The sequence below is a fragment of the Tamandua tetradactyla genome, chromosome 10 (assembly GCF_023851605.1).
Source record: "Tamandua tetradactyla isolate mTamTet1 chromosome 10, mTamTet1.pri, whole genome shotgun sequence".
Taxonomy (NCBI): Eukaryota; Metazoa; Chordata; class Mammalia; order Pilosa; family Myrmecophagidae; genus Tamandua; species Tamandua tetradactyla.
This window is the reverse complement of record NC_135336.1, coordinates 71,757,191-71,773,237: the sequence shown is the minus strand read 5'-3', so window position 1 is coordinate 71,773,237 and position 16,047 is coordinate 71,757,191. Positions and strand designations below refer to the sequence as shown.

The window sequence follows — 16,047 nt, the reverse complement described above, 5'->3', positions numbered from 1 at the left end:
CTTACTAATTAGACTGTCAAACATCAAAGACAAAGAGAGAATTTGAAAGCAGCAAGAGAAAAGCAATCTATGACAAACAAGGGAAGACTGATAAGACTGTGTGGACTTCTCAGCAGAAACCTATGCAGGTTAAAAGGCAGTGATATGATATATTTAAGATACTGAAAGAGAAAAACTGCCAACCAAGCAGTCTACAGCCAGCAAAACTTTCCTTCAAAAATCAGATTAAAATATTTTCAGACAAACAATCACTGAGAGAATTTGTGACTAAAAGACCAGCCCTACAAGAAATACTAAAGGGAGTACTACAGGCAGATAGGAAAAGACAGGAGAGAGAGGTCTGCAGAAGAATGCAGAAATGAAGTCTATCAGTAAAGGTAAAAAGAGAAAAAAATATCAGGTAAGACATATAAGATCCAAAAGACAAAATGGTAGAAGAAAGTACTGCCTTTACATTAATAACATTAAATGTTAATGAATTAAACTCCCAATCAAATGACATAGACTGGTAGAATGGATTAAAAAACAAGATCCATCTATATGCTGTCTACAAGAGACTCACTTTAGAACCAAGGACAAAAACAGGTTGAAAGTGAAAGGGTGGGAAAAGATATCTCTTTCAAACAACAACCAGAAAAGAGCAGGAGTAGCCATATTAATATCTGACAAATTAGACTTCAAATGAAAAACAATTAAAAGAGACAAAGAAGGACTCTATGTATTAATAAAAGGAACAATTAAACAAGCAGACATAACTCATAAATATTTAAGCACCAAGGCAGAGTGCTCCAAAATATGTGAGGCATTACACTAACAACACTGAAGGGAGAAGCAGACACCTCTACCATAATAGTTGGAGACTTCAATTCCCTGTTCTCAACAATGGATAGAACAACTAGACAGAGGATCAATAAGGAAACAGAGATTTTGAATAATATGATGAATGAACTAGACTTAGCAGACATTTACAGAACATTACAGACCACAAAAGAAGGAAACACATTTTTCCAAGTGCTCACGGGTCATTCTCAAGGACAGACCATATGCTAGGTAGCAAAGTGAGTCTTAATAAATTTAAAAAGATTGAAATACTGCAAAGCACTTTCTCAGATCATAATGGAATGAAGTTGGAAATCAATATATACAGGCTAAACAACATACTCTTAAACAACTAGTGGGTCAAGGAAGAAATTATAGGAGAAATTTGTAAATATCTTGAGGCAAATGAAAATGAAAACACAACACATCAAAATTTATAGGATGAAGCAAAAGCAGTGCTGAAAAGAAAATGTATTGCCTTAAATGCCTATATTAAAAAAGAAAGAGCAAAAATCGAGGAATTAACTGTTCACTTGGAAGAACTAGAGAAAGGACAGCAAATTAATCCCAAGGCATTGTAAACAAAAGGATAGAAATTATGAAGATTAGAACAGATATAAATGAAATTGAGTATACAAAAACAATAGAGAGGGTGGGCCATGGTTGCTCAGCAGGCAGAATTCTCGCCTGCCATGCTGGAGACTTGGGTTCAATTCCTGCTGCCTGCTCATGTAAAATTAAAAAAAAAAAAAAAACGACAACAATAAAGAGAATCAACAAAAACAGAAGTTGGTTCTTTAGGAAACTCAATAAAATCGATGGACTCTTAGCTAGGCTGGAAAAAAAAATAGTGAGAATGCAAATAAATAAAATCAGAAATGGAACAGGGGACATAACCACTGACTACAGAAATAAAGGAGGTAATGAATGGATACTATGAGCAACTATATGTTAATAAACTAGAAATGCAGATGAAATGGACAATTTCCTAGAAAGGCATGAACAATCAACATTGACTCGAGAAGAAATAGATGACCTCAACAAATCAATCACAAGTAAAGAGACTAATTCAATCATCAAGAAGCTCCCAAAAGGAAAGTCCAGGACAAGAGGGCTTCATGTGAAGTCATGCATTGAACTGCCAAGCATTCAAAAAACAATTAGTACCAATCCTGCTAAACTCTTCAAAAAAACTGAAGAAGAGGGAAAGCTATCAAATTCAAATTCATTCTATGAAGCCAACATCACCCTTATACCAAAGCCAGACAAATATACTACAAGAAAAGAAAATTGCAACTCAATCTCCTTAATAAATATGGATGCAAAAATCATCAACACAATATTTGCTAATCAAATACAGCAGCACATTAAATGAATTATACACCATGACCAACTGGGATTTATTCCAGGTATGCAAGGCTAGTGTTTTAGTTTGCTAGCTGCCAGAACACAATATACCAGGAACAGAATGGCTTTTTAAAGGGGGGATTTAATAAGTTGCTAGTTTATAGTTCTAAGGCTGAAAAAATGTCCCAATTAAAACAAGTCTATGGAAATGTCCAATCAAAGGCATCCATCCAGGGAAAGATACCTTGGTTCAAGAAGGCCAATGAGGTTCAGGGTTTCTCTCTCAAGTGAGAAGGCACATGAAGAACACATTCAGGGCTTCCCCCTCATCTGGAAGGGCACATAGCGAACACAGCATCATCTGCTAGCTTTCTCTCCTGGCTTTCTGTTTCATGAAGTTCCCTGGGAGACATTTTCCTTCTTCATCTCCAAAGGTCGCTGGCTCATGGACTCTTTGCTTTGTGATGCTGCAGCATTCTCTGCTCTCTCCGAATTTCCTTCATTCTCCAAAATGTTTTCTCTTTTATAGGACTCCAGAAACTTTTCAAGACCCACCCAAATGGGTGGAGACATGACGTCATCTAATCCAACTTAACAACCACTCTTGATTAAATCACACCATCCAGAGAGATGATCTGATTTCTGTTTCAAACATACAGTATTGAATAGGGATTATTCTACCTTTATGAAATGGGATTTTGATTAAAACATGGCTTTTCTAGGGGACATACATCCTTTCAAACCAGTACAGCTGGTTTAACACAAGAAAATCAATTAACAAAACACATCATATCAATAAACCAAAGTGGAAAAACTGCACAATCATCTCGACTGATGCAGAAAAGGCATTTGACAGAAATCAATGTCCTTTCTTGATGAAAGCACTTCAAATGATAGAAATAGTAGGGAACTTTCTCAACATGATAAAGAGATTATATGAAAATCCCACAGCTAATATCATCTCAATGGGGAAAGACTGAAAACTTTCCCTCTAAGATCAGGAACAAGACAAGGATACACACTGTCACCACTGTTATTCAATATTATGCTGAAGTTCTAGCCAGAGCAATTAGAGAAGAAATAAAAGGCCTCCAAAATTGGAAAGAAAAAAGTAAAACTCTTCTTACATGTCTTACAAAGGACATGATACTATGTCAAAAATCCTGAAAAATTTACAGCAAAGCTACTAGAGCTAATAAATGAGTACAGCAAAGTGGGAGGGTACATGATCAACACCCCAAATCAGTAGTGTTTCTATAAACTAGTGATGGGCTATCTGAGGAGGACATCAAGCAAAAAATCCCACTTACAATAGCAACAAAAAGAATCAAATATTTAGGGATACATTTGTAAAGATACAAATGACCTATACACAGAAAACTAGAAGACCTAAATAAATGGAAGGGTATACCATGTTCATGGATCAGAAGACTAAATATGGTGTATTTTGGAGTAGGTAGAAGGAATTCCCTGAAACTGCATTCCAGTAGCCTTGATTCTTGAAGACCATATAAAGAGCTTTTACAATGTGCCTGCGTGATTGTGAAAACCTTGTGTCTGATGCTCCTTTTATCTAGGGTATGGACAGATGAGTAAAAAATAAGGATAATAAATAAATAAATAACAGGAGGAGATAAAGGATAAAAACTGGGTAGACTGACATACTGTGGGTCAATGAGAGGGAGGAGTAAGGGGTATGGGATGTTAAGAGTTCTTTTTTTTCTTTTTATCTCTTTTTCTGAAGTGATGCAAATGTTATAAAAACGGTCATGATGAAGAATACACAATATCTGATAATATTGTGAGCCACTGATTGTATAATATGGTTGGACAGTATGTATGTGGTTATTTCTCAATAAAAATTTTTTTTTAAAAAAGGACACTGGGCAGGCCACGGTGGCTTAGCAGGCAGTTTTTGCCTACCATGCCGGAGACCCAGGTTCAATTCCCAGTGCCTGTCCATGCAAAAAAATTTTTTTTAATTTAAAAATTAAAAAAAATAAAAAGGAAAACGAATGTATAGTCAAGGAACACCCTAAAAACTTTTTGATATACTCATACTATTTTAGTCCCCCTTTTTTTTTGGCATGGGCAGGCTCTGGGATCAAACCCAGCAAGGCAGGCAAGAATTCTCCCACTGAGCCACGACTGCACCACCCTAGTCCCCTTATTTTTAAAGTATACAAAAGATTAGCTCAATTAGCAATTGGGAAATCTTTATATATATATATATATATATATATATATATATTTATTTATTTATTTATTTATTTATTTATTTATTTATTTTCTTTTTTTTTTTTTACCTTTTTGTAGACCAGTCCAATTACAGCTGTCTTAATTTTTGCAGAGGTGAGCATGTTAAAACGTTGATATTGCTGAAGAATCAGGGTTTGCAAAAAGACTACAACAAAAAGTGCCATTGCATAACCATAGCCACTCCAGCCAAAATCAGTGCGGTGTTCACAGAAAATGATCATTTGCCTGAAGATCACAGAAAAATAAAAGGTTAGAAATATTAAGCATCTGAAGCAGGAAAACGCTTAGGAGAATTCAGTGTTGTCAAAATATTACACATATATGTGAACACTCAGACACACAACTTCCTCCTTGTTCTTTTTCTCTACTTCCCCAATTATCACCCTCCTCTTTTTTTTTCACTCGAGCATTAGATAATAAAATAAATAAAACCAATTATTTTCACAGGCTCACCTTTGCGAGAGGCTATTTTTCAACTTTCATATGATAATCTCTTCAAGTAATTAACTCTCTTCTGATCTAACTTCATTAGAAAAGGTGAGACATGGAGACATTTAAAATGAGGTTTTTTTTTTGTTTTCAAAATAATTTATTTTGCTAAATATAGGGAAAAATGACAACCAGAATGTAATTAGGAAGTCTCTTAGGATGTCTCACAGACAGTTTTTAAAATTTTATTTCACTTTTTTGGTGCTGCTTTTAACCATCTTGGTTCCTCATCGTTCCTCAAATATAAGCTCTGATTAAAATTAAGTGCTTGACAAGGGGTAATGGGTATGGTATGTATAATTTTTTTTCTGTTATCATTTTATTTCTCTTTCTGCTGTCTTTTTATTTCTTTTTCTGAATTGATGCAAATGTTCTAAGAAATGATGAATATGCAACTATGTGATGATATTGAGAATTACTGATTATATATGTAGAACGGAATGATATTTTAATGTTTTTGTTTGTTTGTTGTTAATTTTTTAAATTAATAAATAAATAAATAATTAAAAAAAAAATTAAGCACTTGAGTCCCTTAGCTGGAATACCTCACCTTCGTCAGCCAGGCTCACACGTGCCCAGAGCACTGGGAGCACCACTTTACCACATGTGGCACTTGGGCCCTCTTTGGCAGCAATGACTGCCTCTCTGTTCAGTGCCTGAGTGCCATGAACACTGCACACAGGAGTCCAGATGCATTTCATTTTGAGAATATCAATGGATACACCAACTGCTGCTTTAGATTTCACCAGCTGGCAGTGGTCAAACAGCTGTTTGGAATGCAGCCAATTCGATTGAAGAAATAGCCTTATTTGTGGCTCTGTTACAATGGTGAAATACACAACCATAAGGAGATGCAATACCGTTTTGAATTTAAATACCAGACCAAAGTAGAAGGTGAGCTAATCCTTCATCTTTATAACAAAGGAGAAATTGAGCAAACATCTGTATGTTGGATGGGGTATTTGCTTTTAATTTACTGGATACTGCCAATAAGAAAGTATTTCTGAGAAGAGATACCTATGGAGTCAGACCTTTGTTCAAAGACAGAAGATGGATTTTTGGCAGTGTGTTCAGAAGCTAAAGGTCTTGTTAACTTGAAGCACTCTTCAACTTCTTTTTTGAAAGTGGAGCCTTTTCTTCTGGGACACTACGAAGTTTGGATTTAAAGCCCAATGGCAAAGTTGCATTAGTGGAAATGGTTAAATACCATCACTGTAGAGCTGAACCTCTGCATGCCCTCTATGACAACGTGGAGAAACTATTCCCAGGTTTTGAGTTAGAAACTGTGAAGAGCAACCTCCGGATCCTTTCTGACAATCCTATTTGGAAGCATTTGATGACAGACAGAAGGACTGGCTGCCCCTTATCAGGGAGACTGGATTCCAACTTGGTTGCTGCCATCCTGTTGAAGCAGCTAAAAGAGGCCCAAATAAAATAACCTCTCTAGACATTGGCAATTGGCATGGAAGACAGTCCTGATTTATTGGCTGCTAGAGAGGTGGCAAAAGATTTTGGAAGGGAACACCATGAGGTCCTCTTTAATTCTGAGGAAGGCATTCAGGCCCTGGATGAAGTTATATTCGTTTTGGAAACTTATGATATTACAATAGTTCAAACCCCAGTAGGTATGTATTTAATTTCCAAGTACATTAGGAAGATCACAGATAGTGTAGTGATCTTCTCTGGAGAAGATTCAGATGAACTTACACAGGGTTACATGTGTTTTCACAAGGCTCCTTCTGCTGAAAAAGCTGAAGAAGAGAGTGAGAGGCTTCTAAAGGAACTCTATTTGTTTGCTGTTCTCTGTGCAGATCAAATTACTGCCGCCCATGGCCCTGAATTGAGAATCCCATTCCTGGATCACTGTTTTTCTTTTTATTACTTGTCTCTGCCACCAGAAATGAGAATTCCAAAGAATGGGATAGAAAAACATCTCTGGAGAGAGTGATTTGAGGGCTCTGACCTGATAAAGAAATTTGCTAAGCGACCAAAAGAAACCTTCAGTGATGGAATAACCTCAGTGAAGAATTTCTGGTTTAGGATTTTATAGGAATTTATTGAACATCAGGTTAATGATGCAACAATGATGGCAACTGCAGCACAGAAATTTTCCTTCAACACTCTTAAAACTGAAGTTATTACCGTCAAATCTCTGAAAGCTATTACCCAAGCTGGGTTGACTGGCTGACCCATTTACTGGATGCCCAAATGGATCAATGCCTCTGACCCTACTACCAGCACACTGACCCATCACAAGTCAGCTGCCAAAGCTTAAGTGCTCTTTCAAAGCTACAGAGTTAAAGGAAATATTTCTTGTTGTGAAGGATTAAAGGGGAAGGAGAGTTGACCACCCAAGTTTACTTGGGCATGAAAAAAATAAAAGTCTTCACTTAGGTAAAAAAAAAAAAAATTGAGCCCCGGATATCCATTGTTAATAAAATCAGAGATGATCTCACCGTCCTTAAAACGACATCAATGTAGGATCAATAACAACAATAACAATAATAATAATAAAGAACTGAGATGCTTTGCATAATGGTGAAAATAATGTGATCATATACTACAAATCAATGTCACTTATTTTGCAGGCTTACTTATGTAGTTCCTGCTGTTTTGTTAGTAAGAGATATAATAGTAGATGTTTTAAAAATAGATGTTTAAAAAATTTACTTTTTCAATTCAAATTCTGTAGATGCAAAAATGTGCTTTATCATTGTAAATAGTCATTTTGAGTAGACTTGCAGGTTATTAGCACCAGCAGAAAGCATGTATAATAAGGTAAGACTATACCTCATTTTTTCGCAAGCAGTACTGAATTTAAGAATCCATCCTTATGTGAATTCTTAAGTGGTAAATAAAAAATAAATTTCTAAGCATTAATCTATTTTATTGGTAAATTTGAACAGCTAATGAGTAAACAATGAAAAGCCATTTGGGTTGCCAAAATTGTTTTATAAACCAAGTACTCTAAAAGTTTAAATTTATTAAAAATAGGGCTTTAGAACCAAATACACACCAGTGTCTCTAAAACTATTATTAAATTAAATTATTATTAAAACTTCTAGTAACTGCAAATTATTTGAAGTACTACATATTCTCAGTGACACTATTAAATTTTTATATACCCCATAATGAGAAGATAATAATAGGAAGTTGTGAATTTCTAATTGCTTTCTATAAGTTGCCATTCATTTAGACAATAAATTAATATTTACAAAAGTAACTCTCTAAATGACTTCCTGGCCTCAAGAATTAAATTTCCTAAGGGAAGAAACTGTTTTCCTTATTGTAGATATATCTATCCAATTAGATTTTATTTCTTTCCCACTAAATCAAACAACTGAATACGTATCACAGTACCTACAAACATTAATCATGAAAGGCTGAAAATAATCCATAATAAAGGCATGCTAAAGACTGCTATGGCTATGTTCACTATATCAGATAAGAGCCTTCATTTTTTTGTTTGACTGATATTACAATAAAACCATAAAGGGGACAGAGTAAGCACAACAAAAAACAGAGATATATCAGGTAGTCGTTACTCCCTTCCACTAGTAAATTAGTGAAAGCATTATCTTTACACGATTGATATGAGTATTAATACTATAGCAATGTGCTTCTAACCTTAAAGCGGTCCTCTCTTATATTCATCAGAAGAAAAACTGAATGTCTGCCAATCAGCTTACAAATTTATCTACCCCATGTTCAAATTATAAACATGCAAACTAATAAAATTCTAATGGCTCAAGTGTTCCACAATGTGGACATTTCAAGGTTATTCAGCTACTTTGGAAACAGACTCTCTTGGAAAAGTGAAAATTTGCATAAGCCAATTTATTCAGTATTATATTGAGGAAATGCATTTGAGTTCTCTGTGCCAGGCTTTGTCCAAGGAGCTAAGGAAACAAAAATGAATAACCCAGGACCCTTTTCTTTACCTGCTCATAGTCTAGACAGGAAGAAAGACAAGTCAACAGTCTCATTTCACTACAATATGGAAATTACTGCAGCTTTGCAGGCATGGCCAAACTAGCTTGTGGCAGTATGTGCCACAAAATTGGGAAGACAATTCTTCAACCTATAATCCTACATTGGAAATCCTCTAGTCCCATAGATTGCAAATTTTAGAAGAACACAGAAACACTGAATTGCCATGCCTGGGCTCTCTGTTTAGCATATACCAGATTGTCTGTACTAACTGCTTAGGCATAGGAAACCATTGTTATCAGTCAGGGAATGATGGGAACACTCCCAATATCGTAGTTCCCAGATGCTAGCCACTGCCCACCTTTTAAGTATGCAGACCTGCTATCTTACCTCTTTTCTGCATAAGGACTAACAAATGATTCCAATTTGGTGAGCCCAAAAGCAAACTCCACTCCCTACTCTTTCCTGAGACATCTCTATTTCAGTAAATGGCAACTCATTTGCCTTGTTTACTGAAGTAAAAATTTCTGGAACATCCCTGACTCTTCTCTTTCTCTCTCAACCGCGTTCAATCCATCAGTAAATTCTGTTGATTCCAGAATCTGACCACTTACCAGCTTCACTGCTACACCCTAGTTGAAGCCACCATTGATTTTTGCCTGGATTAATGCAATTGTTTTAGGACTAGTACTCCTTCTTCCTCTCTTGTTCCTCTTTACTTTATTCTCCACATAGCAGTCAGAGGGCTCCTAACATTCACTGATCAAAATTCTCCAAAGATTTCCTTTCTAATGCAGAATAAAAGCCAATAACCTCAGCATATTCTACTCAGTCCTTCAAGATCTGTCTCAGTATTCTGTCCTCAATGTTATCACATACCCTCTCAGTCCCTCTACTACAGCCTGCCTTATCAACTTGAGGTTCTTTGAAAATATCAAGGACATTCCAGCCTCGTGGCCTTTGGCCCTCCTGCTTCTTCTGCTAACTGAAATAGATATCTTCTTGGCTCTTTCCCCTTTTCCCTAGCTTCCCTCAGGACTTTGGTCAAATGCTACCTTATCACCAAGGGCCTCCCTAATTATACCCTATAAAAACAGCAACTTCTCATCTCCTATACTAGCATTCCCTATTCCTCTAACCTTGCTTTACTTTTTCCCTTTAGACAATCAGTATTGTTACTTAATATAGCCTACATTTATCCATTTGTTTATTATTTATCACTCCCCTCTAAGTGCTATGAGAATAAGGACTTTGTTTTGAAGTTTGCTCTATTTCCCACAGTCCATGAAAACAGTGTTTGGCATGTAGTAGAGGCTCATGAATATTGAATGAATACATTTCTGGGTCTTATCTGAGGTTCAGGTAGCTCAGGATTAATTATGCTTTTTTTTTTTTACAGGGGCAGTCACCAGGAATCGAACCCGGGTCTCCGGCATGGCAGGCGAGAACACTGTCTGCTGAGCCACCATGGCCCACCCTATGCCATTTTTGAAAACTCAACTTAGAAACATATTCAATTCTGAAAACATAAATCACAGGTCAGTTTTGAAAAGTATGGTTCCTTGTGTGTTTTCTTCATATAACAATAGAGGTAAGGTAATGTCTCCTTGGAAAAAGCATCACATAGTTAAGGGCTCAATTTTATTGACTGGCCATAAACTCTTGCAGATAATGATCACAGAAATGCTTCCAATCTTTTAACTATACATATGTGTATGTGTGTGTTTTTCATTTCATCGGTAGTTAACATTCAATTCCCTAAACAGCACAGCTAAGAAAAATAGTGATGGTAACTATGATAGCATTTTTTAAATATATATTTAAGTCAGACTATCTTAAATCATAACTCTACCATGTTCTAGCTGTGTGGACTTGAAAGAATTATTTAACCTGTCTCCATTTCTGCATTATAATAATAAGTGTATTATAATAATAGGATCCTTATAAATGCTAAAGAAGATAAATAATATAAAGATACATTAATGTTATTACTGTATTATAACTTAACCTTATATATATAATTAATATAGAGATTACAATATAAAGACTTTGAATAGTGCCTAGTTCATCATCAGCTTGAATAAATGCTGATGAGATTTATCATAATTTACAGTTGTGATGCAGGCAAATCTGATAGAACACCCATATCCTAAATAAAATTTGTAATAAGGATATCACCTACTGTTTTTGAGCAGAACTTTTATAGTGAAACGTTTGCTTATCATTTACCTGTGAGGAGAAAGAAAGTAAGACTTCAACTTACTTCATTATGAGTGGGCTAGTAAAGGATAAAATATCAGCAATCACTTTGAATAAAGCAACTTGAATCAGGACAAACTTGAAGGTGCTACACAATGCATAAAGTAGAGATGGTTTCCTGGTATGTGCCTTTTTACCAAAGGAAGCCTATACGATAAAAGAAAATGGAAAAAAGAAAAAAATTGAAGTAAGAGAAATAAAAATGAAAAACAAACTAACCATAACTTCATGCACTCCAAAGATGATAAGGGAAGAACAAAGGAATAAATTCTGTTAAACTTGAAAATATGGCCCTCATCACTGGTAGCGTATGTCTCCAAGCTACACTATGGTGTTACTGATACCACATGGCACAAATGAGGCAAGAAATAAGATAAATTTATATTTTATCACTTTCATAAATTTTGAAGCTGTTTCATTAATATAAAAAAGAAATAATATATACTTTATATTTTCAAATTATATTTTCTTTTTGAGATTAAAGAATATGTGTAGCTACATATGTATATACATATACATATACACATAGATAAATAAAATGTTAATATGTTTGTTCTTGAACATTAAAGGGAAAGGATGCTGAAAACTTGATAACAGAAAATTGCTACATTAAATAATCACCTGTGTTTATGGAAAAGAGTTGCTATTTTGCATAGTTTAGGGATTTTCTATATCCCTATTATTTCTATATCCCTAGTAGTACTAATAACAATAATAATAGTATTTCATATTTGGAAAAAGCTTTATCCTGTTTTATATAGCAATTAATTACTGAGGTTTTAATAATTACCTTTACTTTTTGCCTCTCTTGATTCCTTAAAACTTCCCTCCTCCACTGTTTTTCAAAAATAGGACACACGGTGTAGGAAGAATCACTTTCATTTAGCTCAAAAAGATCTTCTCTTTCCAAAGGTTTCTTATAGCCTAAAATAATTACTCTAAAAGTGAAAGAGTAAGATAAATAATTTAGCAAAACTAACAATCAGATAACAAATAATGCTTGCATGCATTTATTCCATTCCTTGATTTATAAATTATTTTCTTGCTCAAGATACAATGATTCAATTCTGTGCTTGAAAAACTAAACAATTTTACCCTGAAGTTCAATAATGAGAAATAATCATTTGCAGTTCTTAAAAGGGCTCTTTAGAAATCTATCATTCAGTGAAACACAAACTTCATTTACTCATCTTCTATTTAGGGCACATAGCACCCACCTTTCCTACCTCCCCCACTGAAATTTAAATAGCTAATTTCCATGGAAAGGTACTCACCCAACCACCCAGAACCCAGGTTTGCTTTTAGGCTTATTTCAGAGGACAAATGCATCCACTCTCTGCATCTGCAGCTTCCCCCTTTACATACGCTTTGCCACTTGGTTTTATAGATCCTCCCACTGGATGTGGAATACCTGTCCCTTCCCCATAAATTCTGACCTTGGCCATATTACTTACTTTGACCTGCAGAATATGTGTCAGTGTGACAGTGCCATTTCCAAGCTGATGTCTTAAGAAACATGGCAAGTTTCTACTGGCCTCTTAGAGTTTCAACTCCCCTCGACTCAAATGGCCTGTCCAAGGGGACATTATGAATAATTATACAAGAAAAATGGGTCTGAACTGGGACTGTCGCAAACAAACTAAGATACATGGTTATCCTAGTTATATCAGGTGAACTGTTGTAGCAGGCAGTAGATTGCAGTTACCCTACAGCCCCTCCCTCTTCCTGCTAACAAAAATCTAACATTTATTCAGCTGAAAATACTTTGAACTCAGAGTAAGCCCTTACCCCAGCTATAGAGATACGAATTATGACTGGTGTAAACCAGTTGTGGTAATCTCTTTTGCTTTGGCTTAATAATATAATTATAAAATAAAACAATTCTGGCTGATAACTAAACATAAATCTGCTGGGGAGAACTTTCTTTTACAAATGAAGGTGCAAAATTCTTCACAAAGAGAAAAAGTTTTGCCTGCCTTTTCCTTCCCTGTCCTTCTCCCCTCTAACTGGACTGAAGGCATGGTACTTTAAAATAAAGAAGCCAACTTTATCACCATGGGCAAAAACCCAAATAAAAATGACGGGGTGGTGGAAAGACAGAAAAAGTCTGGGTTCTCTATAAAAATTTTTGAAGCCAATAGTAGCCTATTTCTAGTCTTCTTACCAATGACATAAGAAAATAAATACCTATTTGTTCATACAATTATTTACTAGATGTTCTGTTATGTGAAACCAAACACAATCCAATGTGATATAGTTGAGATATATTCTGAACTATATGAGCTTAGTTACATGACACGTTCAGTACAATATTAAATCCATATTTAAACACGGGCCTTCCTGCTCTGTAGTCTCAGCTCTTTTTCATTAGAAAGTACATCATCAGCCCAAGAGACCATATAATAGCATGATACTACTCCAAATTGGGACTGCTTTCATTGTTATTAGTCCAGTCAATAGAGCCTGGAATGAATTTAAACACTACGGTAAACAGAATCTCCATCAGATTCAATATTACTTGTATTATAATACTGAAGACCATGCCACAATTCATATTTAACAAAAACACTTAAATGGAATAAGAAAGGACTTACAGTAATTATATATCTGTTGGCTCAAATACACTGGACATTTTCTTGCAATGCCCTTTTAAAAACATATTAAGCAATAAACTATTTTCATGCATATTGCCCTTCTGTTCTATTCCATAAAATAAATATTCATTTTCAAAACAAGATTGCAATGATTTTCACAGAACATTTTTAATAACATTTACTGCCTCAGTATTCTGAGTTAGAACTGTGCAAAACTCAGCGGTTTTGGTTCACAGGGATAAGTGACCTTTGGCTTTTATGCTGAGTTTCCAAATAAAGCAGCATCTGAAAGTGACACAAATTGAATTCATTATGATTCGCATGGCTTGGTTATTTAACTACTGTGACTTTCCTTTTCCAAGGTGCGTGCTCCCTTCTCATCTTTTGTTCTTTTCTGGCAGATAAATATCCTGTAACACTGACGTGTCTTACCTTCCCACATGAGCATCTGGAAAAAGAGGATGGTGTGTTTCTTTTAATCAAATATTAAGGTAGCTTTGGGAAAGCAACAGTTTTTGCAACTGTTTGAGCCAACAGTTGATCCTCCCAGTGAGTGAAATGTAACATGCCCTGGGTCTCATAATCTTGTGGACCTTATTCCTAAAGCAGTAACAAGGTTTCTACGTGCATTTTATATATTTTAGATGGAACTTCTCTACAAAAGACATTTGCTTCTATTAAATGAATATGATCCTCATAACTCTCTAAGGTAGTCAGAGCTGGTCTTAACTTTCTATTTTTACAGGTCATTAAATACCAGTAACTACAGAGACTGGAAATATTTTTGTAACTGTGACATAAACCAGTGCTAACTTAACCAAAGGCAGACATCATACTTCTACTCTGTTTTTAATCTTTAGAGAAAGTTTTGAACAAGTGTGTTCAAATGATGTGATATCTCATTCAAATGATGTGAAGAGAGAAGCAAAACAGTGGCAGTTGGCTAGAAAGATAAGGTGATGATCCTGTAAAAGCCAACACAAAAATAAGGGATCAAATATAGGTTTTGTAAATGAGTAATATTTGAATACTTGGTAAGTGTGGTTATATAGTAGCATTACCAATTATGTTACTGTTAATTGCCTTCGTAAACATTTCTGGAAGAGATGATTGTGTTATGGTTAAATAAAATAAGTCTGTCCAAAAATCCTGGGATGGAACAGTCAGTAAAAGGTAAGAAATATTAAATAGTACATCCTTGGTTAAGATAATGACTCAACTGTGACCTACAAAAAATTATTTAGATTTTTCCTTCCATGTCAAGGGGATTATTCTATGACCATGATTATTGTGTACTGATGACAGATTATATAAACTAATAAAGGCTTGGTGACAATTTGATAATCCAAATGATTTAGACAGCAACTACCTCAGACTTAAAAGCACATAATTTCTTGATTATTTGTATCATCAAGTACTTTTAGTTGAATTATTCATATAACAATGGACACTTGAATTGTGCCTTGGAAATCATATCTGACTTTATTCTACATTTGGAAGAACATATCTGAAAGCACAATTAACCATTGTCTTCAAAGGGGCATTCTCTTAAACAATAGACATGTTTCAATTGTAATTGTTTAATCACCAGATAAAAAATAAAATTATAACCATGCCAAGGAATTCAGATAACAACACACTATGAAAATATTTTCTATTCAGTTCTGAGATGTGAAATCAGAAGAGAAAATATATGTGATTTTCAACATTTATGGTCTGTTAGTTTGATTGCTTTAATATATGGACTTCAAGATATTACATACCCATTTTAAAAATGCTATGTGCCTTATTTTCCAATTTAGTTTAATTCAGTGTCTTACTTTAGGTCTCCTAAAATGTTGCTTGTATGTACTGTATAACATCTATATATACTTTTTATAGATAATAATAATTTAAAAATTAAATTTACTTAAAATTAATATTAATTATATTATCTACCTAGTATGATATGCTGTGACTTAAAATTGACTGAAAAAATTTCAAATATGACAGAGACTTTTGCAACTATGGATGAAATACAATCTAGGTTTTAAAAATATATTGATATAGGGCGGGCCGCGGTGGCTCAGCAGGCAAAGTGCTTGCCTGCTATGCCGGAGGACCTCGGTTCGATTCCCGGCCCCAGCCCATGTAACAAAAACAAAGAAACAAAATACAATAAAAACAAGAAAATGTTTAAAGATGTTTCCCTTTCTTCCTTCCTTCCTTCCTTCTATCCTTCCTTCCTTCTCTCTGTCTTTCCTTTAAAAAAAAAAAAAAAAAAAAAAAAAATATATTGATATATATATATACATTGGAATATGAAAAATCAAAATCATTTTCTGCAAATAGCCCACTTTACAACATTTCT

General features: G+C 34.8%; 1 protein-coding gene and 1 pseudogene across 1 annotated transcript in view; one reads left to right on the top strand and one right to left on the bottom strand.

Moving 5' to 3' along the window:
* The window catches only part of LOC143648531 (multidrug resistance-associated protein 1-like), a 93,376-nt gene that overhangs the window by 69,211 nt on the left and 8,118 nt on the right, over nt 1-16,047 (bottom strand). The window contains exons 3-5 of the mRNA XM_077118720.1: nt 11,894-12,041; nt 11,108-11,250; nt 4,473-4,650 (exon numbers count right to left, since the gene is read on the bottom strand). Coding sequence (XP_076974835.1) covers nt 4,473-4,650; nt 11,108-11,250; nt 11,894-12,041 — 469 coding nt within the window. The remainder of the gene's footprint in view (nt 1-4,472; nt 4,651-11,107; nt 11,251-11,893; nt 12,042-16,047) is intronic.
* Nucleotides 5,565-7,189, top strand: LOC143648532 (asparagine synthetase [glutamine-hydrolyzing] pseudogene; annotated as a pseudogene).